The sequence below is a fragment of the Leptosomus discolor genome, unplaced genomic scaffold (assembly GCF_034619465.1).
Source record: "Leptosomus discolor isolate bLepDis1 unplaced genomic scaffold, bLepDis1.hap2 HAP2_SCAFFOLD_136, whole genome shotgun sequence".
Classification (NCBI taxonomy): domain Eukaryota; kingdom Metazoa; phylum Chordata; class Aves; order Leptosomiformes; family Leptosomidae; genus Leptosomus; species Leptosomus discolor.
In genome coordinates this window covers 15,361-43,123 of record NW_028237760.1, presented here as the reverse complement: position 1 = coordinate 43,123, position 27,763 = coordinate 15,361, and the positions used below count along the sequence as shown (strand labels likewise).

General features: G+C 57.8%; 2 protein-coding genes across 7 annotated transcripts; both read right to left on the bottom strand.

The window, feature by feature from the left end:
- Positions 1-1,362: 1,362 nt before the first annotated feature.
- LOC147413052 (peptidyl-prolyl cis-trans isomerase H-like) lies at positions 1,363-8,285 on the bottom strand. Its single transcript, XM_086480724.1, has 10 exons — positions 8,200-8,285; positions 7,532-7,596; positions 7,144-7,167; positions 6,588-6,632; positions 6,103-6,145; positions 4,994-5,125; positions 4,143-4,197; positions 3,808-3,848; positions 2,467-2,555; positions 1,363-1,952 (listed from the first exon to the last, which is right to left on the bottom strand). Exons 1-9 carry the CDS (start codon positions 8,263-8,265, stop codon positions 2,487-2,489), a joined length of 540 nt encoding a protein of 179 aa, XP_086336850.1. The 5' UTR covers positions 8,266-8,285; the 3' UTR covers positions 1,363-1,952; positions 2,467-2,486.
- An 11,588-nt stretch (positions 8,286-19,873) lies between these two features.
- Positions 19,874-27,524, bottom strand: LOC147413051 (peptidyl-prolyl cis-trans isomerase H-like). Of its 6 annotated transcripts, XM_086480727.1 has the most exons (10): positions 27,439-27,524; positions 26,783-26,847; positions 26,395-26,418; positions 25,839-25,883; positions 25,354-25,396; positions 24,284-24,376; positions 22,654-22,741; positions 22,319-22,359; positions 20,978-21,066; positions 19,874-20,463 (listed from the first exon to the last, which is right to left on the bottom strand). In XM_086480727.1, exons 1-9 carry the CDS (start codon positions 27,502-27,504, stop codon positions 20,998-21,000), a joined length of 534 nt encoding a protein of 177 aa, XP_086336853.1. In that variant the 5' UTR covers positions 27,505-27,524; the 3' UTR covers positions 19,874-20,463; positions 20,978-20,997. The 6 variants fall into 6 exon arrangements, with proteins under 6 accessions (XP_086336853.1, XP_086336857.1, XP_086336852.1 ...); XM_086480731.1 differs by lacking the exons at positions 19,874-20,463; positions 22,654-22,741; positions 26,783-26,847; positions 27,439-27,524 and adding exons at positions 25,979-26,148; positions 26,238-26,293 and having other exon boundaries at positions 21,028-21,066; positions 26,395-26,687; XM_086480726.1 differs by lacking the exons at positions 19,874-20,463; positions 22,319-22,359; positions 22,654-22,741; positions 26,783-26,847; positions 27,439-27,524 and adding exons at positions 22,403-22,505; positions 25,979-26,148; positions 26,238-26,293 and having other exon boundaries at positions 21,029-21,066; positions 26,395-26,687.
- Positions 27,525-27,763: the final 239 nt, after the last annotated feature.

Below are 27,763 nucleotides of genomic sequence, written 5' to 3'. Positions count from 1 at the left end.
CAGCAGCCTGTTTTTCCAGACAGTGACTGCTCCCAGCAGTGATAAGGCCTGATGTTTATAGTTCGTACCAAGGGATGGGATGCAGAGAGGCCCTTGCTTATACTTGTTCTTATGGCGACCAAGGTCACTGCTAAATCTTGTACTGCGTGTTGGGGTGCCAGGAGTGAAAAGGGTCGCACCTACAGGGAGGAGCGAACTGGACAGGTGACCCAAACCTGACCAACAGAGTATTCCATCCCATAGACGTCATATTCAGTATAAAGCTGAGAGATCACGAGGGTCTCGCCCCTTCGCTCCCCTTCGCTCTTCTTCGATGGCCGACATCTGAGGAGGACTGATCCGTGCATCCCTGAATCCAGTGCCTGAGTCCAGCTCCTGCATCCCGTCCCTGTCTGCTGCCGAGTCCAGCCTGGGACTGCCCCAGTGCCAGCCCTGCGGTGTAGTGATGACGTATGGTCATCGGGGGGGGGGGGGGGTAGTTGGGTTCGCTGTTGGTTTTGTCTATATTTGTACATACTGTATAGATTTCATTTTTTTTCTTATTCTTATTCTTATCTTTTCTTTTATTGTTATTGTTCCATTAAAGCTGTTTTAGTTTTCTTTTCCAAACCGTAAAGTCTCTCTCTCCCTTGTTCTCTCTCCTTTTCCCTTTTGGGAGGGGAGAGGGGTTAGTAGAGAGCGTCTGTCATTCGTTAGTGGCCGGCCTAGCCACAAACCGTGACAGTCAGCTTGCAACCCAATTCTGGAAGGAGAAAGTCAGTTTTTCCACCGACCGGCAGCCTCAGCTGCGCCCTCGGTAACCGTGCAGGATAAGGAGGCCCAATTTCTGCTCCTAGAGCATAAGCATTCTTGGCTTCCCAGCCCAAAGCCCTGCCCTAACACCCACGTCGCACCCAGGTAAATTCCTCTAACGCCCGTGCCACACGACAGCCCGACGGCCTCGTGCCGCCACGCGCCAGGGGAGGTTTTACAAACGCTTGTTTACAACACGACTCGCCCCAGAGCCCAGCAAACTCACGGGGATGGAGCCTGCGCCGCGCCAATTCCTTGTGCTTCAGCAAGGCTGCGTGTAGAAAGGCTCTGGCTGTTCCCAAGACGCCAAGAACCTCTCTGCCAGGCAGCCCGACTTACCTGCCCAGTAAAGGAGCTGCTGTAGCACGGCACTGCCGTGCTCTGCCATGCTCCCTTCACCCCTTCTTGCCCATTTCGCAATCGCCCAGCAGCAGGGCCCCGCACCACCACGCCCAGTAGAAGCTCCCTGCTGAACCAGCTAGGGACAACACACGTTGCTGAAGACTCTGCAGTCCTCCTCACCTGAAGAAGAATCTCTTCCCGAGCACGTCAACTGATGCGCTCTGCACGCATATTTAACAAAATTCTTTATTTACATTTCAAACTGTGAGAAAACCCAAAAAAGGTAAGATGCCAATGATGAAGTAATTTCAGGAGAACGTCAAGAGCGCGGATCTGGCCTGCAGAGAGGACTGGGGCAGTGGGGGAACCGGCTGGAGATGGAACGGCATGGAGCCAGCACAGGCCTAAGCACCGGCAAAGGAACGCTGAAACGCAGAAGAAACAGGTCCGAAACGCTGGACGGCCATTCCCGACTCATCCTACAACAGCAAGACCGTGCAGTGACACTGGGTGCCGCCTCAGCGGTTTTCACGGGAGCGCTACTTGCTGCACGCATCAGCTCACCCTGAGCCAGAGAACGCGGGCGTCCTCCTGGGTCTCCATGCCGGGCCTCTGCACCCGCCTCCGAACCCAAACCCACCAGCGCCTCTTTCTCCCGGCTGATTTTAAAGGGTCTGGACAAGTAACTGACTCAGCTGGCTGAAGCTGGGCAAGGCAGATGCCCTCCTTGTCTCCAGGCAGCTGAGAGGCAGCAGGCTGCAGAAAGGCAGTTCCTAAAACCTGGCTGGGAAGTCAGCGAGGTGGCACCGGCCTCGTCCCTAGAAGGGAAAAGCTGCCGGTCTCAAGCTGGATCTTGGCCAGAGATCATGTGCTCCAAGCAGAAATGATGAACAAGCCTGGGCCTGAGGACAGCCCTAAAGGGGACCCCACCCATCAGCACGGGTCTGCCCATCTGCAAGAAAGCCTGGGAACAAGGTCGTCCCTCTCTTCAAAAGCCTATCGACGCCACCAGAAGTACCAGGGAAACGAAAGAACAATTACATCCCCTGTTGTCACTTCATCAAGCAGGAGGAGCTCCCCAGAGTCTGGAGTGCCACAGATCTGAAAGACTCTGTTATGGAAGCGGGGACAAAGCGTCTTCGTGGGCAATTCCAGACCTCTCTGGAAATCCTCGAATGGAAGGCCAAAAACGGTGGGGATTTGCTGGCGCTTCACTGAGCTGAGTCAGCTCTCTACAGACTCAAAGGACTGCGAAACTAAGTCAAGAGAAAAGGAAAGGAGCAGAGCAGCCCAGAGGCTGATTGCACTGGCGGCCTGCGAAGACACACTTACCCCATTTCTGTTTCACTGCTCTACATTTCCCCACACTGGGAGATCACAACCGGCAGCTTGGGTTTGTTGTTTGGACCCGTCGGCACATTCTGAGGACAGACAAACGTATAGCGTTAAACCTCATAAAAGCTCGGCAAATCCCGCGAGTGACAGGTACTCCAAGACCGGCTGAGAGAGAGATGCCTACAGCATCAGGAACCGGGAAATCCAGACACAGCTCCGAGTCGCACAGAAGCACCATCACGCATTTGGGCAACGGACCCAGCCATAAGCTGCTGCACTCTCTCTGCGGGCAGAGGTTTGGGATACAGACCAGACCCCGATCCCTCCAAGGGGAGGGAAGGCACAGAGCTAAAGCCAGAGAGCTCCTCCTGAGATACAGCAGGCATCACGTCGCTTGAGGCTGCTCTGGCCTAAAGCTTGAAAGTTACTAATTACAGCTGCAACACGCGAAGCAAACTTGCCTTTGTACGGCCTTTGCGGAATCCAAACACCAGACAGTCCCACAGCAACCCTCATTCTGAACCTCTCCTTCTGCTGGACTCAGCTGCTCCTTTCTGAGTCTCTTACTTATTTCCCTCAACTCGCCCCTCGCTGCAGTGACGCACAAGGCAGGCACACCGCAACCCTGCCATCGGTGCTCCTGGCAAAGAGGGTCAGCAACACGTGCATCACACCGCGCCGTACCCTTCCTTGCACGGGACCTGTTCTCAACACCGGACGGGGGTCAGCTCTGTGCTCGCCCCGCTTCCCAGACCGAGGGTGGAGGCCCTTGCGCACATTAGCCAGGCGCGGGCCAGGGAGTTAAGTTTCGCCTCTCTCGATCTCACCGCTGTTTGTTACATCTCCTCATCTCCTCAGACACCCAGTCACGACGCTGGAAGCCCTTCAGGAGATGACTTTCATTTTTCTTATCAAACACGCTGATCACGGATCAGCAGAACTGATCATTCAGCATCCACGGAATAATCCCGGGCAACGGCACAGAAGTGATCTGCTTCACACCCTCGTCTGGGTTGCTGACGGAACAGCTTTTCAATTCAGCTTCCCCAACAAATGCAAAGCGTCGCAAATAAAGCCACAGGAACACAATCCCCGCTCAAAGACCAACCAGCAACCACGACAGCACAGCATTTCTAAAGTCAATCTATAGGACAGCATTTGCCTCAACGCCTTTCCTGCCATTTTATAACAACGACAACCGGTAACACCAGTTATCAACGCTGCTGTTCCCTGGTACCCTGTAAACAGACAGCGGCAGAGAACAGAACCACCCTTGTCAATCCTCTGTACCACTTGCCCAAGGGGACGTTCGCGGAGAAATAGGCAAATTCAACTTACTTCCATTTTTCTCATGACCAACAGCCCATCGACGATTTTACCTAGAATGAGAAAATTCTTCCATCTCAATACGGCCGGATTTACCTTTGCTCCCCGCCGCTCATCACAGGTACATGCACTTTTGTTCCCGCTGGAAAGTCTGGTGCAGTGTAAAGCTACTGGCCACGTCAGGGCTGGCTTCCGAGCTCTAAACGGGCAAATGAAACGATCCCTCTTAAAACGTGCTCCACAGGCGAGGGGCGAAGAACAAGCAGTCCCCGGCTGTTTCTTCGAGCAGCTGCGCCACAGGCAGTGTCCCTCAGCCGGGACACCAGGCCGCCGCTGCCGGTACTCACCGAACACGACGGGTTTCCAATCCAACCAGTCACATTTGGAGCACGTAACGAAAAACTGACAGCATTTTTACTTATCGCTAGCCAGCTGCGGAAGGACCCAGCTGGGAGGGACCACGGCTTGGCCCGGCAGAGCGACTCCGGAGCCACGCCGCTTTCACACAAAGCTGCCGAGACCAGCGCGGGATCCCTCGTCCCACGCCACGGCACACTGCTCGCTTAGCTGTGTCGTGACACCTCTTTCTGGGCCGTGCTTGGAACGGGAGGAGTAACTAATGCACATGGCGAATGCTCTAAGCAAGTGCTTTAAGGGCAGGGCAGCTGAAAGAGCTGGGCGAGAAGCAGCTGCGGACAGGAACGCTGCAGCACCGGCTCCCCTTGCTGTCTGTGGCCAAAGTCAGGGTACTGTTCCTACCAGGCAACGGGCAACGCTTGCAGTTTTTCCTACAGCGTGGAACAGGAAGCCTATGTTAGCAAAGGCACCCTGGGAACGCTGCTACGGCTTCGGAACGCCCCACCTCTTTGCCTCCCCCTTGCTGAGGTCAGTGCTCGGTAACAGCATCGGGGAGGAAGAAAACCCCACCGCTTGCCACCCTACACAAACCGCAAGAGCCACCAAGCTCTTCTCAAAGCTCATCGAGCAAAGCCTGCCCCAGCCCTCCAACGGGGGAAAAGAAAGGATGCTGCAGGATCATCATCGGGACTTCGCTGTTCCTCCACGCATTAACCCACGAGCAGCCTTCTGACGAGCACTCACACAGCCGGTCTTTCAGCCCTTGGGTCCAGCGGTGGAGATGTCTGTTGCCTGGCAAAGACCTGATACACCCAGGAAAAGGGCACAGAGAAAGTACCTAAAGCTTTTCCGTCTTACAACGGCAGTGTTTTCTACTCACCATAGAGAGCAGCCCAGGAGCAGAGTGTTTCAGCTTGAAGTTTTCGTCGGCAAAAGGACCCCTGTATATACTGGCTACTCCGGTGCCGTCTCCCTGGGTGACAGAGGTGCCCCGTCAGCCTCAGCGCTTGTTCTGAGCCAGCGCTACCCAACGGTTCAGTTTATTAAAACACAAATTTAAAAGCCTCACGCAATAGGACAGGGCTCAACTCTGCCCCAAATGGATGCTCCCCTGCCCTCGATACGCACCAGGAGCCAACACATTCAATGTCTGGTGCAAGCCCTAATGCTTGAGCAGCTCCAGGGGGAGGAATAAAGCCCGCGGGGGCATCGCAGCAGCATCGCAATTAGCGACCACCTAAAGTCTGCTGCGGCTGAGCCGCCCGCCGTGCGGTCACTCCCCTCAGCGACTTTCAGACAACCAAGTTTTAGGAAGTTTGGATTAAAAAACCTTCATCACGCCCCCTCACGTTTTGAAACGCTTCCAGAAATGAAATCATTTTACTGGGTCCTAGGACAGCCAAGAGACCCCGCGGTCCTCCAGCCTTCCCCACACACTCTGCTTCTCCCCAACTCAGAGCACGACCACCACTGCCGGCACAAACTCTGTCCTCTTTTGGCACAATTCACTGACAAAAAGTTCGTTTGCACGGAAACGATCTCTTGCACCACATGCTTCTCGGTTGCCTACTTAAGGTCACTCTCCGCAAAGCAAAGACAAACTCACAGGGTTTCTTGTTCGGGGGGACAGGAGAAGGCGGGGAAGGACAACAGGGTAAAAAAAAAAAATCTTTGCCAATTTGAAAAGCCTCGAGCTGTACTGCCACGGGGCTTTTTAGAGAGGAACTCTTTGGGGGAGGAGAGGGTATGTGCACACAAGACTCACGATTCCTTTCCAAGTACATTACAGCCTGCTGCAGTGAGATGGCAGCAAAGCTACAAGGAAACCTCCAGTGACTACTGGGGACCTCAAAAGAGAGCCAACAGAGCCCCCAAATCAGCACACACCCTTGGAAACAGTGCCTATTACACCACGCAGGAGAAGCCCCAAAGGAATACAGAGGTACATACGTTTACAAAGTCACCTCCTTGGATCATGAAATCCTTTATCACCCTAAACAAGGAAAAGAATACTTAGTTCTCAGCAGACAAATGCCTCAAGAAGAATACTACGTGGTAAAAAGGAGTTTGGCCTCGCAGCAGCACCACGGAAGTTATCAGGGCCTACGAACGCTACAGTCTCAAGTCTACCACAAATATTAACTACTGGTTGCTATCAGGTGATTTGGGAGCCACTGCTCTTCGACCAGGGACAGCGATTAGGTGACAGATGCCAGAAAATGATCTCTGACCTGGCCCACCAGGAACGGGGGATCCCTCCCAGTGACCCCAGCGTACACGTCTGACAGCGCCCCCAAATCCCCCACAGCTACAGAAGGACAATTAGCTGCCACCCACAAAGGCCTCCCAGACCAGTAACGCCTTGAAGGCGCGTCTCAAAACCCCAGCTGGCTCAGGCTGCTATTTAGGTGCCTGAACAAAAGCAGGGGAATTACCTGTGGAAAGTGCTTCCTTTATAACCCACAGGGACACCATCTTTCCTGCAAGGAAATAAACAGGAACATCACTGCGACTCACTGGACAGCCCACGCAAAACCCTCCCAGGGATCCGGAGCCCCAAAGGGCTGCCCTGTACCTCAGCAGCTGCCTTGATACACAACCAAGCGCTGCAGCCTGGCTCTCAGCTGGTGCTCTCGGAGGCACAGGGAAACCTCCGGTGGGCCCTGCACATGAACTGACGTCGTTCCCTACAACCTCCACACCATCACCTTGACGGGATCCCGCGGCAAGCTGCAGCACGGGCGGCTGCGAGTTGCAGACAGGCCGTTCTAGAGCGACCTGAGCACGAACACAGTCATGCCCAAATGGCAAAGTCTGCCACCTCCGCGACTCACCGACGAGCCCGGCACAACTTCATCCCAGCAGGTTTCTCTCCCTCTTTCCTTTTGTACTGGGACAGTGAGAGAAAATCCCAAGTGACCCTTCTTCCTACTTGCCCAGCCCTCTTTCTCGCAGTAGCCTACTTAAAAAGACCCACTAGAACCCACTCACCTGAATTCCCCCGTACAAAACTGCCTGGAAAACAAAAAAGAGAGCAGAGCGTGAGGCACATCCGTCGGCCCGTGGCAAAATAACCGGGCGGCGAGGAGAGCCCTACCGTGACCTTAAGGCAGCCCCCTTCATAGATGCACCGGGCCTATCGGAAGCTCCACCGAGGGAGCAGAGAGGGACCGGAGGCCTTCACCTTCCAGCCAGACGGGCTCCCCCGGGGATCAGCATGCTGCACCGTCACATCTCTCTGGCAACGCAGAGAGGAGCAAAGCAGGTGCAGCAGTTCGCGGGGGCAGGCAGTCGCTCTGCCACCAGAGACGTTCCTGCACCGAAAACCCTTCGCAGGCCGGCTCCAGGCTGAGCCGCAGGAACGCCGGCCGCTCCTCACCTGAAGTTCTCCGCCGTTTTGGGGACAACGTCGGCGAACAGCTCCATCTTCATGCGGCCGACCTCCTGGGCAAGACGGCGGCCACATGAGCCTTCTGGGCCCCACTCGCACCCACCGGCCTCCCCACCGCTGCACCCAGGCAACTCCCGCCAAGTCAGCCTCCTGCTGCAACCCCAGCCCTGCAAGCCCCCTCCCGATGCAGCCCTGCACCTCCACACCCCTCCCCCGCAGCACTGCCCCAAGCCCCTGCCCACGCGCCCCTGCAACCCCACAGCCCCCGCTGAACCCCGACGCGCCCCTCCAACCACTTGCGCCCCTCACAGCCCCACGACGGACCCTGCGACCGCCCCCTCCCAGCGCACCCCCACCCTTGCGCTCCTACACTCCCAACGAGACCCAACAGCCCCCCCCGCACCCCGGCCAACCCCCTCCCGCACCACCAACAAAAAGACCCCGCCCTGCACCCCTGGCCGCTCCCCTCCCCTCCCCTCCCCAACAAGCCCCCCCCGCCCTCCCGCTGCACCCCCGCAACACCCCACCGCACCCCCGCCGGCCCCTCCCGCTGCACCCGCGGCCCCCGGCCCCGCCGCGCGGCTCCCGAGAGCCCCAGGGGCCGGGGCCGGGGCCGGGGCCGGGGCCGGGGCCGGGGCGGCGGCGCCCTCGCCCACCTGCCCGCCGATGGCGACATCGAAGAAGACCACGGGGTTGTTGGGGTTGGACGCCAGCACCGCCATCGCGGCCGCCTCTCCCGGCAGCGGCCGCGGCAGCGGGAGGCGGGGCGCGCACGCGCCTTCCCTCGGCTGCCCTCCCTGCCTGCCGGCGGGCAGCGGCGGGGGCTGGCGGCCCCGCAGCCGGGGCTCTGTGGCCCCGGCCCGCCCCGGAGTCGACCCGCCAGGCCGGGCGGCGCCGGGAGGGTGCCAGGGGCCTGCGGAGGGCTTGAGGAGATTGGCGTTCCCCTGGGCTTTGTCCCTCGTGGGCAGCTCTCGGCTCCCTTCTTGGCAGGGCCGGGCTGCTGCCCTCTGGCCCTTGGCGCCGGCCCCGCCGGGGGAGACCCCAGCCTGCTGCCTCCAGGATGGCTCCTGCCCCCGGGGCTTTCCTGGGCAGCTTGGCAGGGCCGGGCTTCAGCAGGGGGCAGGGCCTGGCCTTCAAGCACGTCTCCTCCTGCCTTAGTGCGGGCCTGCTGCAGCGCAGAGGGTAGACAGGCCAGCTCCAGTGCCCCACGGGAGACTTCAGGGAGCGCTGGCGAGCGGCACTGCTGCGGCCATCACCAGATTGAGGATTTGGGGCTACTGCTTAGCGACCCCCTTGCTCTTCCCACCTTGCCTTGAAGAGCAAGAATTCTAATTGGCGAATAGCAGTAGGAGAGACTAATGATTATGCTGGGAAAGTAAGTCTCAAAGGGAATAAATGATCAAATACGAAATACAATCTCTATTGCCAATGCTGCTAGCACGCCCCTGTAAAATCCCAGACCGAAGGTCTTCATTAACCAATGCTCTGTTCGTGGTTAGAAACAAGGACAGTCTGTTGTAGTCCAAGATGTCTGCCAGACAGGATTTATTACGGTACCCGCTGTGTGTAATCCTTGAATCATGACCAAAGCAGCTGCGAGCCAAGGACGTGTTCCCTGACCATCCGCAGTCAATTCGAGGATCGGTCGAGACCTCCGACTCACGGGCCACCTGCCCAAATGATAGCCCCTACTCAAAGGGGAACAATGGACAGAGGCTGTGCGCTAATTTGCATCAGAAGCGAGGAAAGAAGAACCAGTCATCGAGAGGAAGAGAATGAATATGCATTGTATAAGCTAAATACGTATGAATTGAATATAGAAATACTCGTTGGTTGCAGTGTGCAGGCGGACATCCTTGGGAAGGATCCCATGTCCCCGGTGCGCAGCGTTAATAAAGGACGTCTCTACTTCTCTAACTGGGTGCAGAGAATGAATCTGAGAAAACTCAACAACAACTCAGCGTTATCGAGCGGGGATTCTTTATGACGGCGCCGGGCAGCACGGGGGATAGCTCCTTCCATCCGTGCTCCAACGGGCCAGCAAAACACATCAGTTCCTATACACAGAAATCATACCCCTCCGTCAGATTCCCTGAGTGGTGATGAGTTCCCAGCGTTCCTAGTCTTCCTCACCTGTCCACCAGTTGAATCCTTCTTCTTGAGCACAAACCTGGGCCCCTTCTCTGATGCAACCTGTTGTAACAATCAGTCCTGTACTAGAGGCGTCTCCTTGATGTCTGGAGCTTTGTCTCCTTAAGGTCTGGCAAGATGTCAGCTATTTATCAGCTTTGCTCAGCAAACAGCTAAAACCATCCTTGCAGGGGAAGAAAAACTCAGGAGAAATGCAAGTAAAGCTTTTCGGTATCTTAGTCAGGGATTGTCAGGGGTTTAACTCTTTCAAGAAGTTTTTCTGACCGCTGCAGGTTTGCAACAGCACCTCTGGGGAGAAGGGCTTGACATGCACCCAGGCGACCGTGAAAGTCATTGTGCGGCCCTTGACCAAAGGCAAGGCCTTGGGCTTGTTGCTGGAGAACATCAGCATCCCGGTGCGCCCAGGAAGGAGAGGGGCCTTGAGGTGCTCTGTGGATACGACGGGGACCCTGACTAAGGATTACCTTCTCTGTTAACCACCTGGATATTGGGGAGGAACCCACTCTCGGAGAGTTTTCCGAGGAGCCTAAGTGGAGGGGGAGCTGCTGATCTGCTGACGGGCAAGGCTTCTGTACGGGGTCCTGGGGCGCTTGGGAGGTGCCCGGGGAGGACGTGCAGTGTGATCCAGACCCCGACGGGACTCCCTCTGCACTCTGCCGTCCCCGTGGGCCCCGCTGGCTCCCCGCCGCGTCTCCCGCGGGGGAAGAGCCCTTGCGTGCACACCAGTAACATCTAAGGCTTTGCCCCAGGGTGACTCCACCCGGGACCCTCTTTCGTTTCCTGAGTGCCCGCTCCCAGCCCACCCCCATCCTCTGTCTCCACCAGACTCTGACAAGGGGCCCCAATCCAGACTTCAGCCTCGGACAGAGCACTCGCCGCTCACCCCCTCGAGCCCACGGGGAACGCAAGAAAAGCACCAGGCCCCTTGAGGGTGCCCTTCCTTGCGCCTCTTCTTAAGCCCGGCCTCGAAGGAGGCGTCCAACCCTAAGGCAGTGCCCAGAACAGATCCCTTTTGACTGCAGACGGGCTGCCGGGGGTAGCTCTGACACACCAGTGCCCATTGCCTCTCCCTGCTCGCGGGGACGGCAACGCCCCCAGAGACCCAGCAGGAGCATCGACACCGTTCGAGGCTGTCTGCCCCCAAGCCCAACGGGACGGAGCGGAAACGAAGGAAGAGCGACAGCAGGGAACTGCAGCCTCCGGCAGCCTTCAGCAGAGGTGGCTCCAGGGCAGCAGCCAGGGGGTTGTGGGTGCTCCAGAAGGAAGCCCGAGCGGTCCGGGCTGTCCCAAACGGCATGTCATGGTGACCGGGTTGCCCCGACAGGTACACGGAGGAGTCGTGAAAGGCACAGCAAAGGAGACGGGGTGCAGGAGAAAGTGCAGCAAGGGAGATGGGGTGCAGGAGAAAGCACACGGCGGGGCCTGGAGATGCAGCCAAAGGCACAGCAAGGAGTTGGGGGAGCCCGAAAGGCACACCGCGGGGCCTTGGGCTGCTCAGAAAGGCGTCCTTAGGGGCTTTATCGTCCTGAATGGCAGTGCAATTGCCGTGGAGATCACTGAAATTCACACCTGGGGGGCTGGGGCACCCTGAAAAGCACAGCCGCGGGCGGCAGGAGCAGCTAAAGGCTAAGTGAGACGTGCAGGGGAAGCCCAAAAAGCCGAGCAAGGGTCTCGGAGCAGCCCAAAATGTACCCTGGTGGCCTGGGGTAGCCCTCTGGCAGACAGACAGAAGGCTCTACGGTGTACCAAAGGGCACACCCACACACCCAGGGGTTTTGGGCGCACTGAAAGGCACGTTGAGGGGCGCGGGGAGACCCAGCATCACACCCAGGGGTGCAGCGTGTGCCCAAATCCATGCGCAGGGGGGCTGGGCACACCAGTCGCTTCCCCTTGGCCCCGTGGGCTGTGTGTGTGCAGAGAGGCTCTGAGCGTGCGGGCCCCTCTGCCCCACCCAGCCCCCAGAGCCTTATGATGTCACTCAGCTGTTCATGACGTCAGCGCACAGGTCCACTAGACCTGGGGCGCTGGCACAGTCCCTGCACACACCGTACCTGCTGGTGCTGCTGGTGCTGTGCCAGTGGCTCTGGCGGTGCTGGTGCTGCCAGTGCAGCCAGTGCTGTTGCTGCTGGTGGAGCTGGTGGAAGCGGTGCTGCCGGTGCCGGCGGTGCTGGTGCTGGTGTCACTGGTGGAGCTGGTGCTGGCGGTGGAGCTCAGCCCGTAGGCAGCTGCCCGTGCCCTGCCGATCCTCGGGGCTCGGCTCCGCCGCTCGCAGCCGGCCCCCGGCAGCGCCCGCCGAGTCCTGCCGGCCCCTGCTGCCCGGGGAGAGGGAGGCGAGGCCGTGCAGTGCCCGTTCCCACGGGGCCATGAAGAGCATCTGGCGGTTCCTGCGGCGCAGGACGGCGCGGGTGGTGCCCGAGCCCTCCGGGAGCCGTCGTGCCGATGAGCTCCGGCCGCACGGCCGGGACCAGCTGCACCCTGCGGCCGCCACCATCGACTGCGCCCCGTTGCGGCCGGTGCAGGAGCCCGACACCGGCCGCTGGGGCAAGGAGTCTGCCCTCCGTAAGGCGCCACCAGACCAAGAAGCCGTCGAGGAGAGCAACAGCTCTGGGGGGGCGGTACGTAAACCCAAACATTTTAAATTGCCGTCCTCCTCGTAGGACGGCGCTACACGCCAGCGTGAAATCAGACCTTTCCTCGAGTCATGTCCGATGCAGAGTTGTTGACAACTCTTTTCTAAGCTGACGTCAAGCTGGTGGGAGTCCTGGTTCTCGGAAATGCTGCCCCTCTCCCCTCTTCTGAGCTGCTTTCCTAAGTTCTGCCAATCTGTGCTCTTTATCTCTGAACAGACAGGGTCGTGTTCATCCCCTTCCCACCCGAGCCCTGGAAGCCATCAGCCGTCAGATATCGTTGATGCAGAAGTGCTTCAAATAATTGTCCGATTGCTCAGCGTGCGTGAGCACATGTCTCTGGTGCAAGAAACCAACCAGAGCTTGTCTCAGCAGCTGAGCAGAGCTGAAAGAGAAGTGGAAGAACTGAGAAAAGCCCTCTCGGAAAAGACATCGGCTTTACACGTAACACAAAGAGAATTACTTCAGGTCCAGAATCAAGCAAAGGAGCAGCATGCTGTACTCCTTGAGACAGACCAGGAGACGAAAGACACCATCGAGGAGGCAGAAGAGCTGCAGGAGGAACTGGCCAAGCTGAGAAGTGAAAACCTTTTCCTCCGTCGGCAGCTGGGAGAGGCGCAGGAGACCGCCCAAGCACAAGCGGTGAGTGATGCCTTAGGAAGCGAGGCCGTCAGAGTAGAAGAAGGGGTGAGGTGAGCACTGCCCCCTTTTGATGGAATTGCAAAGGTTTTGGCAAGCCCTGAGACGCGCTTAGACATCTGTATGTACGCGTATGCACTGACTGGCTTTACCCCGCTTCCTACTTAAACGCCCTTAAGATTCCCAAAATATTTTAGGAAAAAGGTCTGTTATTTGTGGGAGCATACCCAAGATAATAGAAGCCAAATCTGATGGCTCCACTCTTGTCTCTAAAACTCGGGGTCTCTGAAAATACTGGCAGTAGGGCTGGCAGGCCAGGAAGCCCAGACCACCTTCTTGCCGAGGAGATGTGCTGCAGTTTGCTACCTGGTAAATGGCAAAAGCTTGTGTTTTCCGTGGCATCACTTCTGCCGTGTTCTTGCACTAATCAGTGGGTTGGGTTCTGAAGTGTGCAGGATCAAATGAGGTGCAGAAAAGGATTATTATTGCTAATTCCCGATAAAGTGTCTGGTAGCCATTGGAGAGGTGGTGCTTCTCATGGGCTTTGACACCAAGACGTGCAGAAGTGCTTTGAGTAGAAGCATGGAAACCTTTTGTTCCTGTGACTCAGACAGTGAGGGATCAAAGGGATCCGTATCAGATCCTGGCCTATACATTCAGAAGGTTTTTAATCCATGTCCAAATTCAGTCCGAGATTTCAAAGCTGCAGCAAAAGCTAAAGGATTCAGAACACCAACTCCTGCTGGCAGAGGCCCATGTTTCAGACAAGAAACTCCTGGAGGGGGAATTGAAGGGGACCCGAGCAAATGAAGCTTGTGCGCAGCAAGAACTTCACGAGGAGCGGCTGAACAGGTACCCAGAGCTGGGGAAGGGCTGTGCTGGGTGCGGAGGGGAGGCGTGTGCCAGCAAATGCTGCTGGGCCAGCCTACAGCTCCCTGCTGCAGCTCCACGGCTGGCCCTAGGCGGGCTCAAGGAGTCAGGGCAGCACGGGTTTTACCTCCTTTGTGTCCTTTGGACCTGCCAGTGTCCCTGGCAGAGCTCCCCACATCCCCTCTGTGTCAGATCTGAAAGATCTTTGGAGGCTTCAGCTGCCTCAGAAGGTGCGTGGCCCCTCCTGCCAGCCCAGTGATTTGGTTTACCCTCCAGCTGCCGGCAGGGCCCTTTCTTGTGCCGCTGGCATTGAGGATCCCGGACACAGCACGCACCTTTCACGTGCCACTGGGAGGTGGGGACAGCCAGGACGTCCTGATTTCTTTCTGCCCTCGCTGTTGCCCAGGGCAGGTGCAGAGCAGCGTGGTGTTGGGTTTAGATCCCAGCCAGCCTTAAATTCACGGAGGCAGGCCTCCACGTCAGTGTCTCACTGTCAGCCCAACGTGCTTTTAGGAAGCCCCTGGAGCAGCAGGTGGAGGACCTGCAGCAGCAGCTCCAGCATTTGGGGGACGGAGACGTCGCTGGCCAAGACCCAGACGGAGCTGCCAGCCAAGACCGACTGGAGCGAGGTGAGCTGCCGCACAGACGGGTCCTCCTCAGCCGGGGAGATGCCGTGCTGGCGGCTGACTCTGTTTCTAAAGACTGTGTTTAAAGACTGAAGCTAATGGGACGGAGGAGTGACATTTTCAAACTCTGTCAGGGCCCACGGTGGGATTTAGAGATCAGCTTGGTGCCCAGGCTTTTTGGAAGCGTGTCTTCACACAAGAGGTGATGAGCCGTAGAGGACCGCTGCTGCCCAGGACTGCGTGACTCACGTCCCAGGCTATGGGGCAGGAGGGAGCTCGAGCTGTTTCTCTGCTGGTGTAGCCGGGATCCCCACGATCCGCGCCAGATGGGCAAGGGAAGGCAGAGGGGCTCTGCAGCTCCGCTCCCTGCCTGCTGGAGACCCAGCCCAGTGGACTCGGTGACGGCCTGCGGGTGCCATGGAGGGTGACGGGACAGTCTGAGGAGGCTCGGGGGTAGATGAGGGCCGCCAGCTCCTTGGCTGGAGGAGGAGTATCCCAGACTTGGTCCAAGCGAAAGGCACCAACTGTCGCCCTGCGCTGCCTCACAGAGAGGCTGGGAGGAGCGTTGGGGCCGTGCGGGTGGCGGAGGCTCAGATGGAGTTTGCAGAATGACTCAGGAGAGGAACTTTGTTTTGTTTTCAGCTCCCCATCACGAGAACCACCAGGCTCTCTCAGCACCCTGCAGGCCACGCGAGACGTGAAGCCTGAAGGAGAAGCCACAAGCCAAGACTCATCCTCAGGCTTGTCCCCCTCACAAGCTTCTGAGATTGGGTACTTGAACGTAGCTTTGCCCGGAGAGACCACGGCCTCCAGCTGCAGGAGAGCCAGAGCATCAGCACTCGTTTGTAAATATAGGAGTGTTTTTAACAGTGGCATGTTTTGGAGAGCATTACTGTCTGTGAATTGTTCAAGGAAGAGTCCTCTACTACCAGCCTACATTTGGACAGTACAGAATTGTTTGGATTACCAAGTGCAATGCCTGTTACCTAGTAGTCAGAGCGGGGAAATATTTGAAAGCTGGGTTAAAACAGGTCGGTCGTTTGACTGCTTGTTGCTTTTATCTTAGGAGAGCAAAAGTTTTCCAAAACTGAAATTTCAATTACATGTGCTTTACCAGAAGTTCTTTCCTTTTACATCTGACCGCTTGGAGGAATTACAGGGGATGGATGTTAACCTGACAGAAGATTCTACAGTGATTCCCTTTTCTAATCACCCTGATGGCGCAGCTGCACGGGGAAAGAGGTTTGTGAAATCTTGGCTTTTGGGCTCTTGGGGCAATCGCCAAATCGGCTGACCTGGCGATTTCTGTCATATAGTTCAACCACAGGATTCGACAGCTTTTTTGCAACTCGCCCAAGCGTCAGGGTGTGCGTGCGTCACCCCAGATCCCCCCGGAGGCTGGCATTTGTAGATAAACTCCGTAAAATGGAAGAGGGGTGGAAGGGGGTGAAGCCACCGGATCTCCCCCTGAACCCCAGTTCCTTGTCCAGTCCAAAACTACAAGCTTTGGAAACGAAACTGGGAGAAGTTGCCTTCCAGCACGTGCCCACTTTTCTGCGCTCCCCTCGATCTGTACTCGGACCCGGTCGTTCCCCTTTGCTCCTGCTCTTCCCCCTTCCACTTTGCTTCGTGCAAGCCTGCGGAGGGGAGCGGGAGGTACCCGAGCACTGAGGGAGGGGACGAGAACGTGCGGAGAAGGAAGATGGGGGGCAAAAGGAGGGGCTCCGAGCGCAAGGATGACGGGTCCAGGGGCCAGAAGGGAGATGGAGGGGGCGAGGGAAATGGAATAGGCACAGCAGCAAGGAGGGGACCTGGACATCCAGAGGAGCAAAGAGGGGAGATCCTGAACGCTCGCTAGGAGTGACGGAGGGGCCTCAAGGCCCCTTCCCCAGCCGGGGGCAATCCCAACCACAGCCCTGGAGCCACGGGGCAGAGCGGCCCCGCTCCCAGGGCTGGGTGCAGCCCCGGCGCTCCCGGCTGCCGGGAGAGAAGCGGGAGTCAGCAGGCGGGAGCCCGGCAGCGTTAATCCCCGCGGCGGGGCGGGGCGGGGCGGGGCGGGGCGGGGAGGCCGGGGGGGGGGACGTGGCGGAGCTGCCTCAGACACGTCCTGAGTGCAGTTAAAGCATCGCCATCAGCCCCCGGAGAACGGCGGCGGGGGGGGGGCTGCGCTGGCGGGGAGCGGACGGGCCCAAGCGCCCCGCTTGGCGCTTGAAGCCGGGTGGGGGACCGGGTCTAACCCCCCGCCCCAGGGGGCGGGCAGCGCGCAGAGGTCCCGAGCCCCGTGCCAGCCCTCGCGGGGAGGAGGGCAAAGGGTCTGCGCTTTGCCCACGGCAGTTTGGGACCTGGCTGAGGTGCCCCTCGGCCCCTCCACGCTGCAGATGCAGGGCCCAGGCTCGGCTCCCTCTGCCTGCGCTTGCGCTGCGCCCCCAGGAGCTCCTTTGCTTTCACCTGCCCGGGCAGTTCCTCCCAGAAAGAAATGCCTCCTGCTGGAGCCGTTTCGGAGCCAGGCTGCAGCCCCGGGCCAGAGGGCTCTTCGCAGCCTTGTCTTTAATGAGCCTTTTCCTCAGCATCCCATCCTTCCTGCCCAGGGGAGCTTCTCTGCCAGAGGGAGGGGGAGAGACTGGGGGGCAGCTGCCCTCCCTTCCCCTGAGCCCTTCTCTAAGGATCACCTTTCATTTCACCTCCTCTTTGCCTCCATCCCCTACGTCTTCACCTTACGTGGGCTCAGAGAGATCCAAGAGCTCTGCTGAATTCCCCAGGCGCAAGGTCCGGGGGAAACCCAGCCTTCTTGTCCACCAAGTCACTTTCCTCGGGCACTTGAAAAATGGGCTTGCCGGTCACAGATTCCTAGCCCTGCCCTTGCCTACGTCACTCCTCCCTCAGAAGAGGAGACAAACCTCACTCACCGGCAACCACCAAGAAGGTATCTGGGAGCTGACCCATCACTCCACCACCTTTCCGACCAAGGCGTATCCCCTCGGCATCAGCCCTTGCAACATCACCCCCAAAGGACTGCCCATTCCCCCATCCTAGCGTGAAAACTGGAAGCCAGGGACCCAGCTTCCCACGTTACACCACGGCCAGGGGGGGACTGGGGCCAAGGTCAGCCCATCGCAAGAACCGATGGGGGGGTATGGCCATAGGCCTTGTCAAGCTATCTTGGTCACTTACGGTTCCAGGAGATCTCCAAGTCGGCTAACGAAGGAAAGAGCTTTCCAACAGTCATACAGTCCCGCAAGGGATCTGCATCGGGACCGTGACCTTGAAACCAGAAGGATATCAAAACTGGACGATGCTCAGGAAGTCCAGAGAAAAACAAGCCTTAAAATACAATGGCAAATAGGGAATCCACCATGCAAGGGACCCTAGGGGAGGAAATTGTGGAGACACCTTCAAATCTCGGTGATGAAGCCTGCGAGGATGTTCATTTGGGGAAGCTCTGTGACCCCTGCTACGCGGGAAGCGAGACTAGCTGATCGCAGTGACAGAAACACATGCATCAGGCTGACAAAGAGCTGCTGCCCCTGAAGCGTGGAGACAAACTCTCTAACTCGCAGAGAGTTCCAAAGCAGGTCTGTTTAGCACGGTGCTGGGTGCAAGGGGGGTCGCTCCTCCTAGCTGGCACACGGGTCACATTCTACAACTCTATGTATTACCTCAAAACATGCATATTCATGAGCGTCTGCAATTAGTTCCGAGAATAGCTGGGGATATTATAATTGTTTCTCAGAAAGTATTATAACACGTTTCCTCCTCTTGGCGCGCGCGTGCTGTCATCTGGTGGTCGTCCTTTGGGGACTTTCGGAGGAAGGCTCAGAGTCTTCTTCATCGTGTACTTTCTCATCCAAGCTCTTCCTACTGTCTCAAACATTTCAAGGCTGCTTCTGCTCCCTTATCCTGTGCTGGGTCTAGCTAGCTAATTGCTGCTCACTACTAAGCTATGCTAAATTCACTCTTTACTCCCCAGATCAAGCCTGGACCCAGCAATACGCTGCTTTCCCTCAGGAAAAAGTACAGTGAATTTGGGTACCCGCCTCAGCAGTGCAAACCTCAGCACTGCAGCTGGCAGGCAGAGCTCCCCCGAGCCGCCTGCAGCCAAGCTCCTGCCTCAGCAGCCCCCCAGGGAAGGGCCATCTGGACACATTTCCCGAGCAGCACCGGCAGCCCAGCCTCTCTCTTTTTGGTCACCTCTATTTCACAGCTGTCACCAGCTTCCAGTTTGCTCCTCGCTCTTGGGAATCTTTAACCCTCCTCCCACAGGAGAGACCCCTCTGGAAAGCGTTCTCGGGGCTGCAGAGGAAAGGGACGGTGTGCTTTGTGTTTCTTTCATCACCTGGGATTCTGCAGGTACAAGCAGGCGAGATGCCTCGGGCTGGACAGAAGTGAGCACGAGTGACTTCAGGAGCTGTGCAGCCCCAGGAATGGAGACCTGGAAATCCTGACAGCCGGAGCCTGCTTCAAGGACTTCAAACAGCCCCGAGACAACAGAGCACACCAAAGCCCGCCTGCAGGATCTGTCCTCCAGCACATCAGCGCTTGCCACCTCGCGCTGGGTAACGCCCAAGCAAAGGGCGCGGCCCGCACCTCCCCAAGACAGCCCCACACAACACACTCCTGCTGCCCGAGGAGCGGCGGGACGTCCCCAGGCGGTATGAAGCGCCTGCAGGTGACAGAACAGGCTTTGTCCCAGCTCCCTTACGTTTTCATCTGCCGGATGAGGAAACTCACGCCGTAGCCCAGCCCCCCCGAGGGGCGCTTGCGTGTCCCCCAGCAGGTAGGTCACCTTGCAACCCAATTCTGGAAGGAGAAAGTCAGTTTTTCCACCGACCGGCAGCCTCAGCTGCGCCCTCGGTAACCGTGCAGGATAAGGAGGCCCAATTTCTGCTCCTAGAGCATAAGCATTCTTGGCTTCCCAGCCCAAAGCCCTGCCCTAACACCCACGTCGCACCCAGGTAAATTCCTCTAACGCCCGTGCCACACGACAGCCCGACGGCCTGGTGCCGCCACGCGCCAGGGGAGGTTTTACAAACGCTTGTTTACAACACGACTCGCCCCAGAGCCCAGCAAACTCACGGGGATGGAGCCTGCGCCGCGCCAATTCCTTGTGCTTCAGCAAGGCTGCGTGTAGAAAGGCTCTGGCTGTTCCCAAGACGCCAAGAACCTCTCTGCCAGGCAGCCCGACTTACCTGCCCAGTAAAGGAGCTGCTGTAGGACGGCACTGCCGTGCTCTGCCATGCTCCCTTCACCCCTTCTTGCCCATTTTGCAATCGCCCAGCAGCAGAGCCCCGCACCACCACGCCCAGTAGAAGCTCCCTGCTGAACCAGCTAGGGACAACACACGTTGCTGAAGACTCTGCAGTCCTCCTCACCTGAAGAAGAATCTCTTCCCGAGCACGTCAACTGATGCGCTCTGCAGGCATATTTAACAAAATTCTTTATTTACATTTCAAACTGTGAGAAAACCCAAAAAAGGTAAGATGCCAATGATGAAGTAATTTCAGGAGAACGTCAAGAGCGCGGATCTGGCCTGCAGAGAGGACTGGGGCAGTGGGGGAACCGGCTGGAGATGGAACGGCATGGAGCCAGCACAGGCCTAAGCACCGGCAAAGGAACGCTGAAACGCAGAAGAAACAGGTCCGAAACGCTGGACGGCCATTCCCGACTCATCCTACAACAGCAAGACCGTGCAGTGACACTGGGTGCCGCCTCAGCGGTTTTCACGGGAGCGCTACTTGCTGCACGCATCAGCTCACCCTGAGCCAGAGAACGCGGGCGTCCTCCTGGGTCTCCATGCCGGGCCTCTGCACCCGCCTCCGAACCCAAACCCACCAGCGCCTCTTTCTCCCGGCTGATTTTAAAGGGTCTGGACAAGTAACTGACTCAGCTGGCTGAAGCTGGGCAAGGCAGATGCCCTCCTTGTCTCCAGGCAGCTGAGAGGCAGCAGGCTGCAGAAAGGCAGTTCCTAAAACCTGGCTGGGAAGTCAGCGAGGTGGCACCGGCCTCGTCCCTAGAAGGGAAAAGCTGCCGGTCTCAAGCTGGATCTTGGCCAGAGATCATGTGCTCCAAGCAGAAATGATGAACAAGCCTGGGCCTGAGGACAGCCCTATAGGGGACCCCACCCATCAGCACGGGTCTGCCCATCTGCAAGAAAGCCTGGGAACAAGGTCGTCCCTCTCTTCAAAAGCCTATCGACGCCACCAGAAGTACCAGGGAAACGAAAGAACAATTACATCCCCTGTTGTCACTTCATCAAGCAGGAGGAGCTCCCCAGAGTCTGGAGTGCCACAGATCTGAAAGACTCTGTTATGGAAGCGGGGACAAAGTGTCTTCGTGGGCAATTCCAGACCTCTCTGGAAATCATCGAACGGAAGGCCAAAAACGGTGGGGATTTGCTGGCGCTTCACTGAGCTGAGTCAGCTCTCTACAGACTCAAAGGACTGCGAAACTAAGTCAAGAGAAAAGGAAAGGAGCAGAGCAGCCCAGAGGCTGATTGCACTGGCGGCCTGCGAAGACACACTTACCCCATTTCTGTTTCACTGCTCTACATTTCCCCGCACTGGGAGATCACAACCGGCAGCTTGGGTTTGTTGTTTGGACCCGTCGGCACATGCTGAGGACAGACAAACGTATAGCGTTAAACCTCATAAAAGCTCGGCAAATCCCGTGAGTGACAGGTACTCCAAGACCGGCTGAGAGAGAGATGCCTACAGCATCAGGAACCGGGAAATCCAGACACAGCTCCGAGTCACACAGAAGCACCATCACGCATTTGGGCAACGGACCCAGCCATAAGCTGCTGCACTCTCTCTGCGGGTAGAGGTTTGGGATACAGACCAGACCCCGATCCCTCCAAGGGGAGGGAAGGCACAGAGCTAAAGCCAGAGAGCTCCTCCTGAGATACAGCAGGCATCACGTCGCTTGAGGCTGCTCTGGCCTAAAGCTTGAAAGTTACTAATTACAGCTGCAACACGCGAAGCAAACTTGCCTTTGTACGGCCTTTGCGGAATCCAAACACCAGACAGTCCCACAGCAACCCTCATTCTGAACCTCTCCTTCTGCTGGACTCAGCTGCTCCTTTCTGAGTCTCTTACTTATTTCCCTCAACTCGCCCCTCGCTGCAGTGACGCACAAGGCAGGCACACCGCAACCCTGCCATCGGTGCTCCTGGCAAAGAGGGTCAGCAACACGTGCATCACACCGCGCCGTACCCTTCCTTGCACGGGACCTTTTCTCAACACCGGACGGGGGTCAGCTCTGTGCTCGCCCCGCTTCCCAGACCGAGGGTGGAGGCCCTTGCGCACATTAGCCAGGCGCGGGCCAGGGAGTTAAGTTTCGCCCGTCTCGATCTCACCGCTGTTTGTTACATCTCCTCATCTCCTCAGACACCCAGTCACGACGCTGGAAGCCCTTCAGGAGATGACTTTCATTTTTCTTATCAAACACGCTGATCACGGATCAGCAGAACTGATCATTCAGCATCCACGGAATAATCCCGGGCAACGGCACAGAAGTGATCTGCTTCACACCCTCGTCTGGGTTGCTGACGGAACAGCTTTTCAATTCAGCTTCCCCAACAAATGCAAAGCGTCGCACATAAAGCCACAGGAACACAATCCCCGCTCAAAGACCAACCAGCAACCACGACAGCACAGCATTTCTAAAGTCAATCTATAGGACAGCATTTGCCTCAACGCCTTTCCTGCCATTTTATAACAACGACAACCAGTAATACCAGTTATCAACGCTGCTGTTCCCTGGTACCCTGTAAACAGACAGCGGCAGAGAACAGAACCACCCTTGTCAATCCTCTGTACCACTTGCCCAAGGGGACGTTCGCGGAGAAATAGGCAAATTCAACTTACTTCCATTTTTCTCATGACCAACAGCCCATCGACGATTTTACCTAGAATGAGAAAATTCTTCCATCTCAATACGGCCGGATTTACCTTTGCTCCCCGCCGCTCATCACAGGTACATGCACTTTTGTTCCCGCTGGAAAGTCTGGTGCAGTGTAAAGCTACTGGCCACGTCAGGGCTGGCTTCCGAGCTCTAAACGGGCAAAGGAAACGATCCCTCTTAAAACGTGCTCCACAAGCGAGGGGCGAAGAACAAGCAGTCCCCGGCTGTTTCTTCGAGCAGCTGCGCCACAGGCAGTGTCCCTCAGCCGGGACACCAGGCTGCCGCTGCCGGTACTCACCGAACACGACGGGTTTCCCATCCAACCAGTCACATTTGGAGCACGTAACGAAAAACTGACAGCCGTTGGTACTGGGACCACTGTTTGCCTGGGGGGAGAACGGCAAAATACCAAGTGTACAATCAAAGACTTGCCAAAACCGAAGGCAGACGCGCCTCACGTAGGAAAAAGCTGTTGCTCTAGACCCAGCCTAGCTTCTTTTTAGCTTGTGGCTACACAAACCACGGGCAGCAGATACGCATCCGCAGGAGAGCACCCCGGGCTGGGACGCGGCACGCCACCCAGTCTGGTCATGCCGCTCTCACCAACTTCCCACCGTACTTCTACGCAGGCACGTTCAGCACAAGATCGCGCTGAAATCTGGGCTCTAGGGCACGCTCCTGAAAAAAGGCCAAACTTTTTGGTGGCGAGTCCTTCCTGGCTGCAGTATTGTCCCGGGGAAAACTGAAGAGACAGAAACCAGGGCAGAAAAAAAAAAGCAGCTTTCTGCTAGTTGGAAGGTTTCCTCAGGACAAACCAACCCAAACGTGTCTGTTCTGACGACCAGGATGAGAAAGGCAACGATCCCAGCGGCACAGGGCTCACGGAACAGCGCGATGCGGACGGCAAATTGAATTCACACCTGAGCGCAGCACCCGGAGCGTGCGCGCTCTGCTAAGAACACGGCTCTGCCACGCTTAAGTCCATTCCGGTTTTTCAAAGCTCTTTGGACACCCAGGAGATACTAAAGCCCGTTTCTGGGCCGGCAAGTGAACTGGGCACGTTTTGCAGCTGCAGGGCTGCACGGGACACAGTCCCGTGGCATTTTTACTTATCGCTAGCCAGCTGCGGAAGGACCCAGCTGGGAGGGACCACGGCTTGGCCCGGCAGAGCGACTCCGGAGCCACGCCGCTTTCACACAAAGCTGCCGAGACCAGCGCGTGATCCCTCGTCCCACGCCACGGCACACTGCTCGCTTAGCTGTGTCGTGACACCTCTTTCTGGGCCGTGCTTGGAACGGGAGGAGTAACTAATGCACATGGCGAATGCTCTAAGCAAGTGCTTTAAGGGCAGGGCAGCTGAAAGAGCTGGGCGAGAAGCAGCTGCGGACAGGAACGCTGCAGCACCGGCTCCGCTTGCTGTCTGTGGCCAAAGTCAGGGTACTGTTCCTACCAGGCAACGGGCAACGCTTGCAGTTTTTCCTACAGCGTGGAACAGGAAGCCTATGTTAGCAAAGGCACCCTGGGAACGCTGCTACGGCTTCGGAACGCCCCACCTCTTTGCCTCCCCCTTGCTGAGGTCAGTGCTCGGTAACAGCATCGGGGAGGAAGAAAACCCCACCGCTTGCCACCCTACACAAACCGCAAGAGCCACCAAGCTCTTCTCAAAGCTCATCGAGCAAAGCCTGCCCCAGCCCTCCAACGGGGGAAAAGAAAGGATGCTGCAGGATCATCATCGGGACTTCGCTGTTCCTCCACGCATTAACCCACGAGCAGCCTTCTGACGAGCACTCACACAGCCGGTCTTTCAGCCCTTGGGTCCAGCGGTGGAGATGTCTGTTGCCTGGCAAAGACCTGATACACCCAGGAAAAGGGCACAGAGAAAGTACCTAAAGCTTTTCCGTCTTACAACGGCAGTGTTTTCTACTCACCATAGAGAGCAGCCCAGGAGCAGAGTGTTTCAGCTTGAAGTTTTCGTCGGCAAAAGGACCCCTGTATATACTGGCTACTCCGGTGCCGTCTCCCTGGGTGACAGAGGTGCCCCGTCAGCCTCAGCGCTTGTTCTGAGCCAGCGCTACCCAACGGTTCAGTTTATTAAAACACAAATTTAAAAGCCCCACGCAAAAGGACAGGGCTCAACTCTGCCCCAAATGGATGCTCCCCTGCCCTCGATACGCACCAGGAGCCAACACATTCAATGTCTGGTGCAAGCCCTAATGCTTGAGCAGCTCCAGGGGGAGGAATAAAGCCCGCGGGGGCATTGCAGCAGCATCACAATTAGCGACCACCTAAAGTCTGCTGCGGCTGAGCCGCCCGCCGTGCGGTCACTCCCCTCAGCGACTTTCAGACAACCAAGTTTTAGGAAGTTTGGATTAAAAAAGCTTCATCACGCCCCCTCACGTTTTGAAACACTTCCAGAAATGAAATCATTTTACTGGGTCCTAGGACAGCCAAGAGACCCCGCGGTCCTCCAGCCTTCCCCACACACTCTGCTTCTCCCCAACTCAGAGCACGACCACCACTGCCGGCACAAACTCTGTCCTCTTTTGGCACAATTCACTGACAAAAAGTTCGTTTGCACGGAAACGATCTCTTGCACCACATGCTTCTCGGTTCTCTACTTAAGGTCACTCTCCGCAAAGCAAAGACAAACTCGCAGGGTTTCTTGTTCGGGGGGACAGGAGAAGGCGGGGAAGGACAACAGGGTAAAAAAAAAAAATCTTTGCCAATTTGAAAAGCCTCGAGCTGTACTGCCACGGGGCTTTTTAGAGAGGAACTCTTTGGGGGAGGAGAGGGTATGTGCACACAAGACTCACGATTCCTTTCCAAGTACATTACAGCCTGCTGCAGTGAGATGGCAGCAAAGCTACAAGGAAACCTCCAGTGACTACTGGGGACCTCAAAAGAGAGCCAACAGAGCCCCCAAATCAGCACGCACCCTTGGAAACAGTGCCTATTACACCACGCAGGAGAAGCCCCAAAGGAATACAGAAATACATACGTTTACAAAGTCACCTCCTTGGATCATGAAATCCTTTATCACCCTAAACAAGGAAAAGAATACTTAGTTCTCAGCAGACAAATGCCTCAAGAAGAATACTACGTGGTAAAAAGGAGTTTGGCCTCGCAGCAGCACCACGGAAGTTATCAGGGCCTACGAACGCTACAGTCTCAGGTCTACCACAAATATTAACTACTGGTTGCTATCAGGTGATTTGGGAGCCACTGCTCTTCGACCAGGGACAGCGATTAGGTGACAGATGCCAGAAAATGATCTCTGACCTGGCCCACCAGGAACGGGGGATCCCTCCCAGTGACCCCAGCGTACACGTCTGACAGCGCCCCCAAATCCCCCACAGCTACAGAAGGACAATTAGCTGCCACCCACAAAGGCCTCCCAGACCAGTAACGCCTTGAAGGCGCGTCTCAAAACCCCAGCTGGCTCAGGCTGCTATTTAGGTGCCTGAACAAAGGCAGGTGAATTACCTGTGGAAAGTGCTTCCTTTATAACCCACAGGGACACCATCTTTCCTGCAAGGAAATAAACAGGAACATCACTGCGACTCACTGGACAGCCCACGCAAAACCCTCCCAGGGATCCGGAGCCTCAAAGGGCTGCCCTGTACCTCAGCAGCTGCCTTGATACACAACCAAGCGCTGCAGCCTGGCTCTCAGCTGGTGCTCTCGGAGGCACAGGGAAACCTCCGGTGGGCCCTGCACATGAACTGACGTCGTTCCCTACAACCTCCACACCATCACCTTGACGGGATCCCGCGGCAAGCTGCAGCACGGGCGGCTGCAAGTTGCAGACAGGCCGTTCTAGAGCGACCTGAGCACGAACACAGTCATGCCCAAATGGCAAAGTCTGCCACCTCCGCGACTCACCGACGAGCCCGGCACAACTTCATCCCAGCAGGTTTCTCTCCCTCTTTCCTTTTGTACTGGGACAGTGAGAGAAAATCCCAAGTGACCCTTCTTCCTACTTGCCCAGCCCTCTTTCTCGCAGTAGCCTACTTAAAAAGACCCACTAGAACCCACTCACCTGAATTCCCCCGTACAAAACTGCCTGGAAAACAAAAAAGAGAGCAGAGCGTGAGGCACATCCGTCGGCCCGTGGCAAAATAACCGGGCGGCGAGGAGAGCCCTACCGTGACCTTAAGGCAGCCCCCTTCATAGATGCACCGGGCCTATCGGAAGCTCCACCGAGGGAGCAGAGAGGGACCGGAGGCCTTCACCTTCCAGCCAGACGGGCTCCCCCGGGGATCAGCATGCTGCACCGTCACATCTCTCTGGCAACGCAGAGAGGAGCAAAGCAGGTGCAGCAGTTCACGGGGGCAGGCAGTCGCTCTGCCACCAGAGACGTTCCTGCACCGAAAACCCTTCGCAGGCCGGCTCCAGGCTGAGCCGCAGGAACGCCGGCCGCTCCTCACCTGAAGTTCTCCGCCGTTTTGGGGACAACGTCGGCGAACAGCTCCATCTTCATGCGGCCGACCTCCTGGGCAAGACGGCGGCCACATGAGCCTTCTGGGCCCCACTCGCACCCACCGGCCTCCCCACCGCTGCACCCAGGCAACTCCCGCCAAGTCAGCCTCCTGCTGCAACCCCAGCCCTGCAAGCCCCCTCCCGATGCAGCCCTGCACCTCCACACCCCTCCCCCGCAGCACTGCCCCAAGCCCCTGCCCACGCGCCCCTGCAACCCCACAGCCCCCGCTGACCCACGACGCGCCCCTCCAACCACTTGCGCCCCTCACAGCCCCACGACGGACCCTGCGACCGCCCCCTCCCAGCGCACCCCCACCCTTGCGCTCCTACACTCCCCACGAGACCCAACAGCCCCCCCCGCACCCCGGCCAACCCCCTCCCGCACCACCAACAAAAAGACCCCGCCCTGCACCCCTGGCCGCTCCCCTCCCCTCCCCAACAAGCCCCCCCCGCCCTCCCGCTGCACCCCCGCAACACCCCACCGCACCCCCGCCGGCCCCTCCCGCTGCACCCGCGGCCCCCGGCCCCGCCGCGCGGCTCCCGAGAGCCCCAGGGGCCGGGGCCGGGGCCGGGGCGGGGCCGGGGCGGCGGCGCCCTCGCCCACCTGCCCGCCGATGGCGACATCGAAGAAGACCACGGGGTTGTTGGGGTTGGACGCCAGCACCGCCATCGCGGCCGCCTCTCCCGGCAGCGGCCGCGGCAGCGGGAGGCGGGGCGCGCACGCGCCTTCCCTCGGCTGCCCTCCCTGCCTGCCGGCGGGCAGCGGCGGGGGCTGGCGGCCCCGCAGCCGGGGCTCTGTGGCCCCGGCCCGCCCCGGAGTCGACCCGCCAGGCCGGGCGGCGCCGGGAGGGTGCCAGGGGCCTGCGGAGGGCTTGAGGAGATTGGCGTTCCCCTGGGCTTTGTCCCTCGTGGGCAGCTCTCGGCTCCCT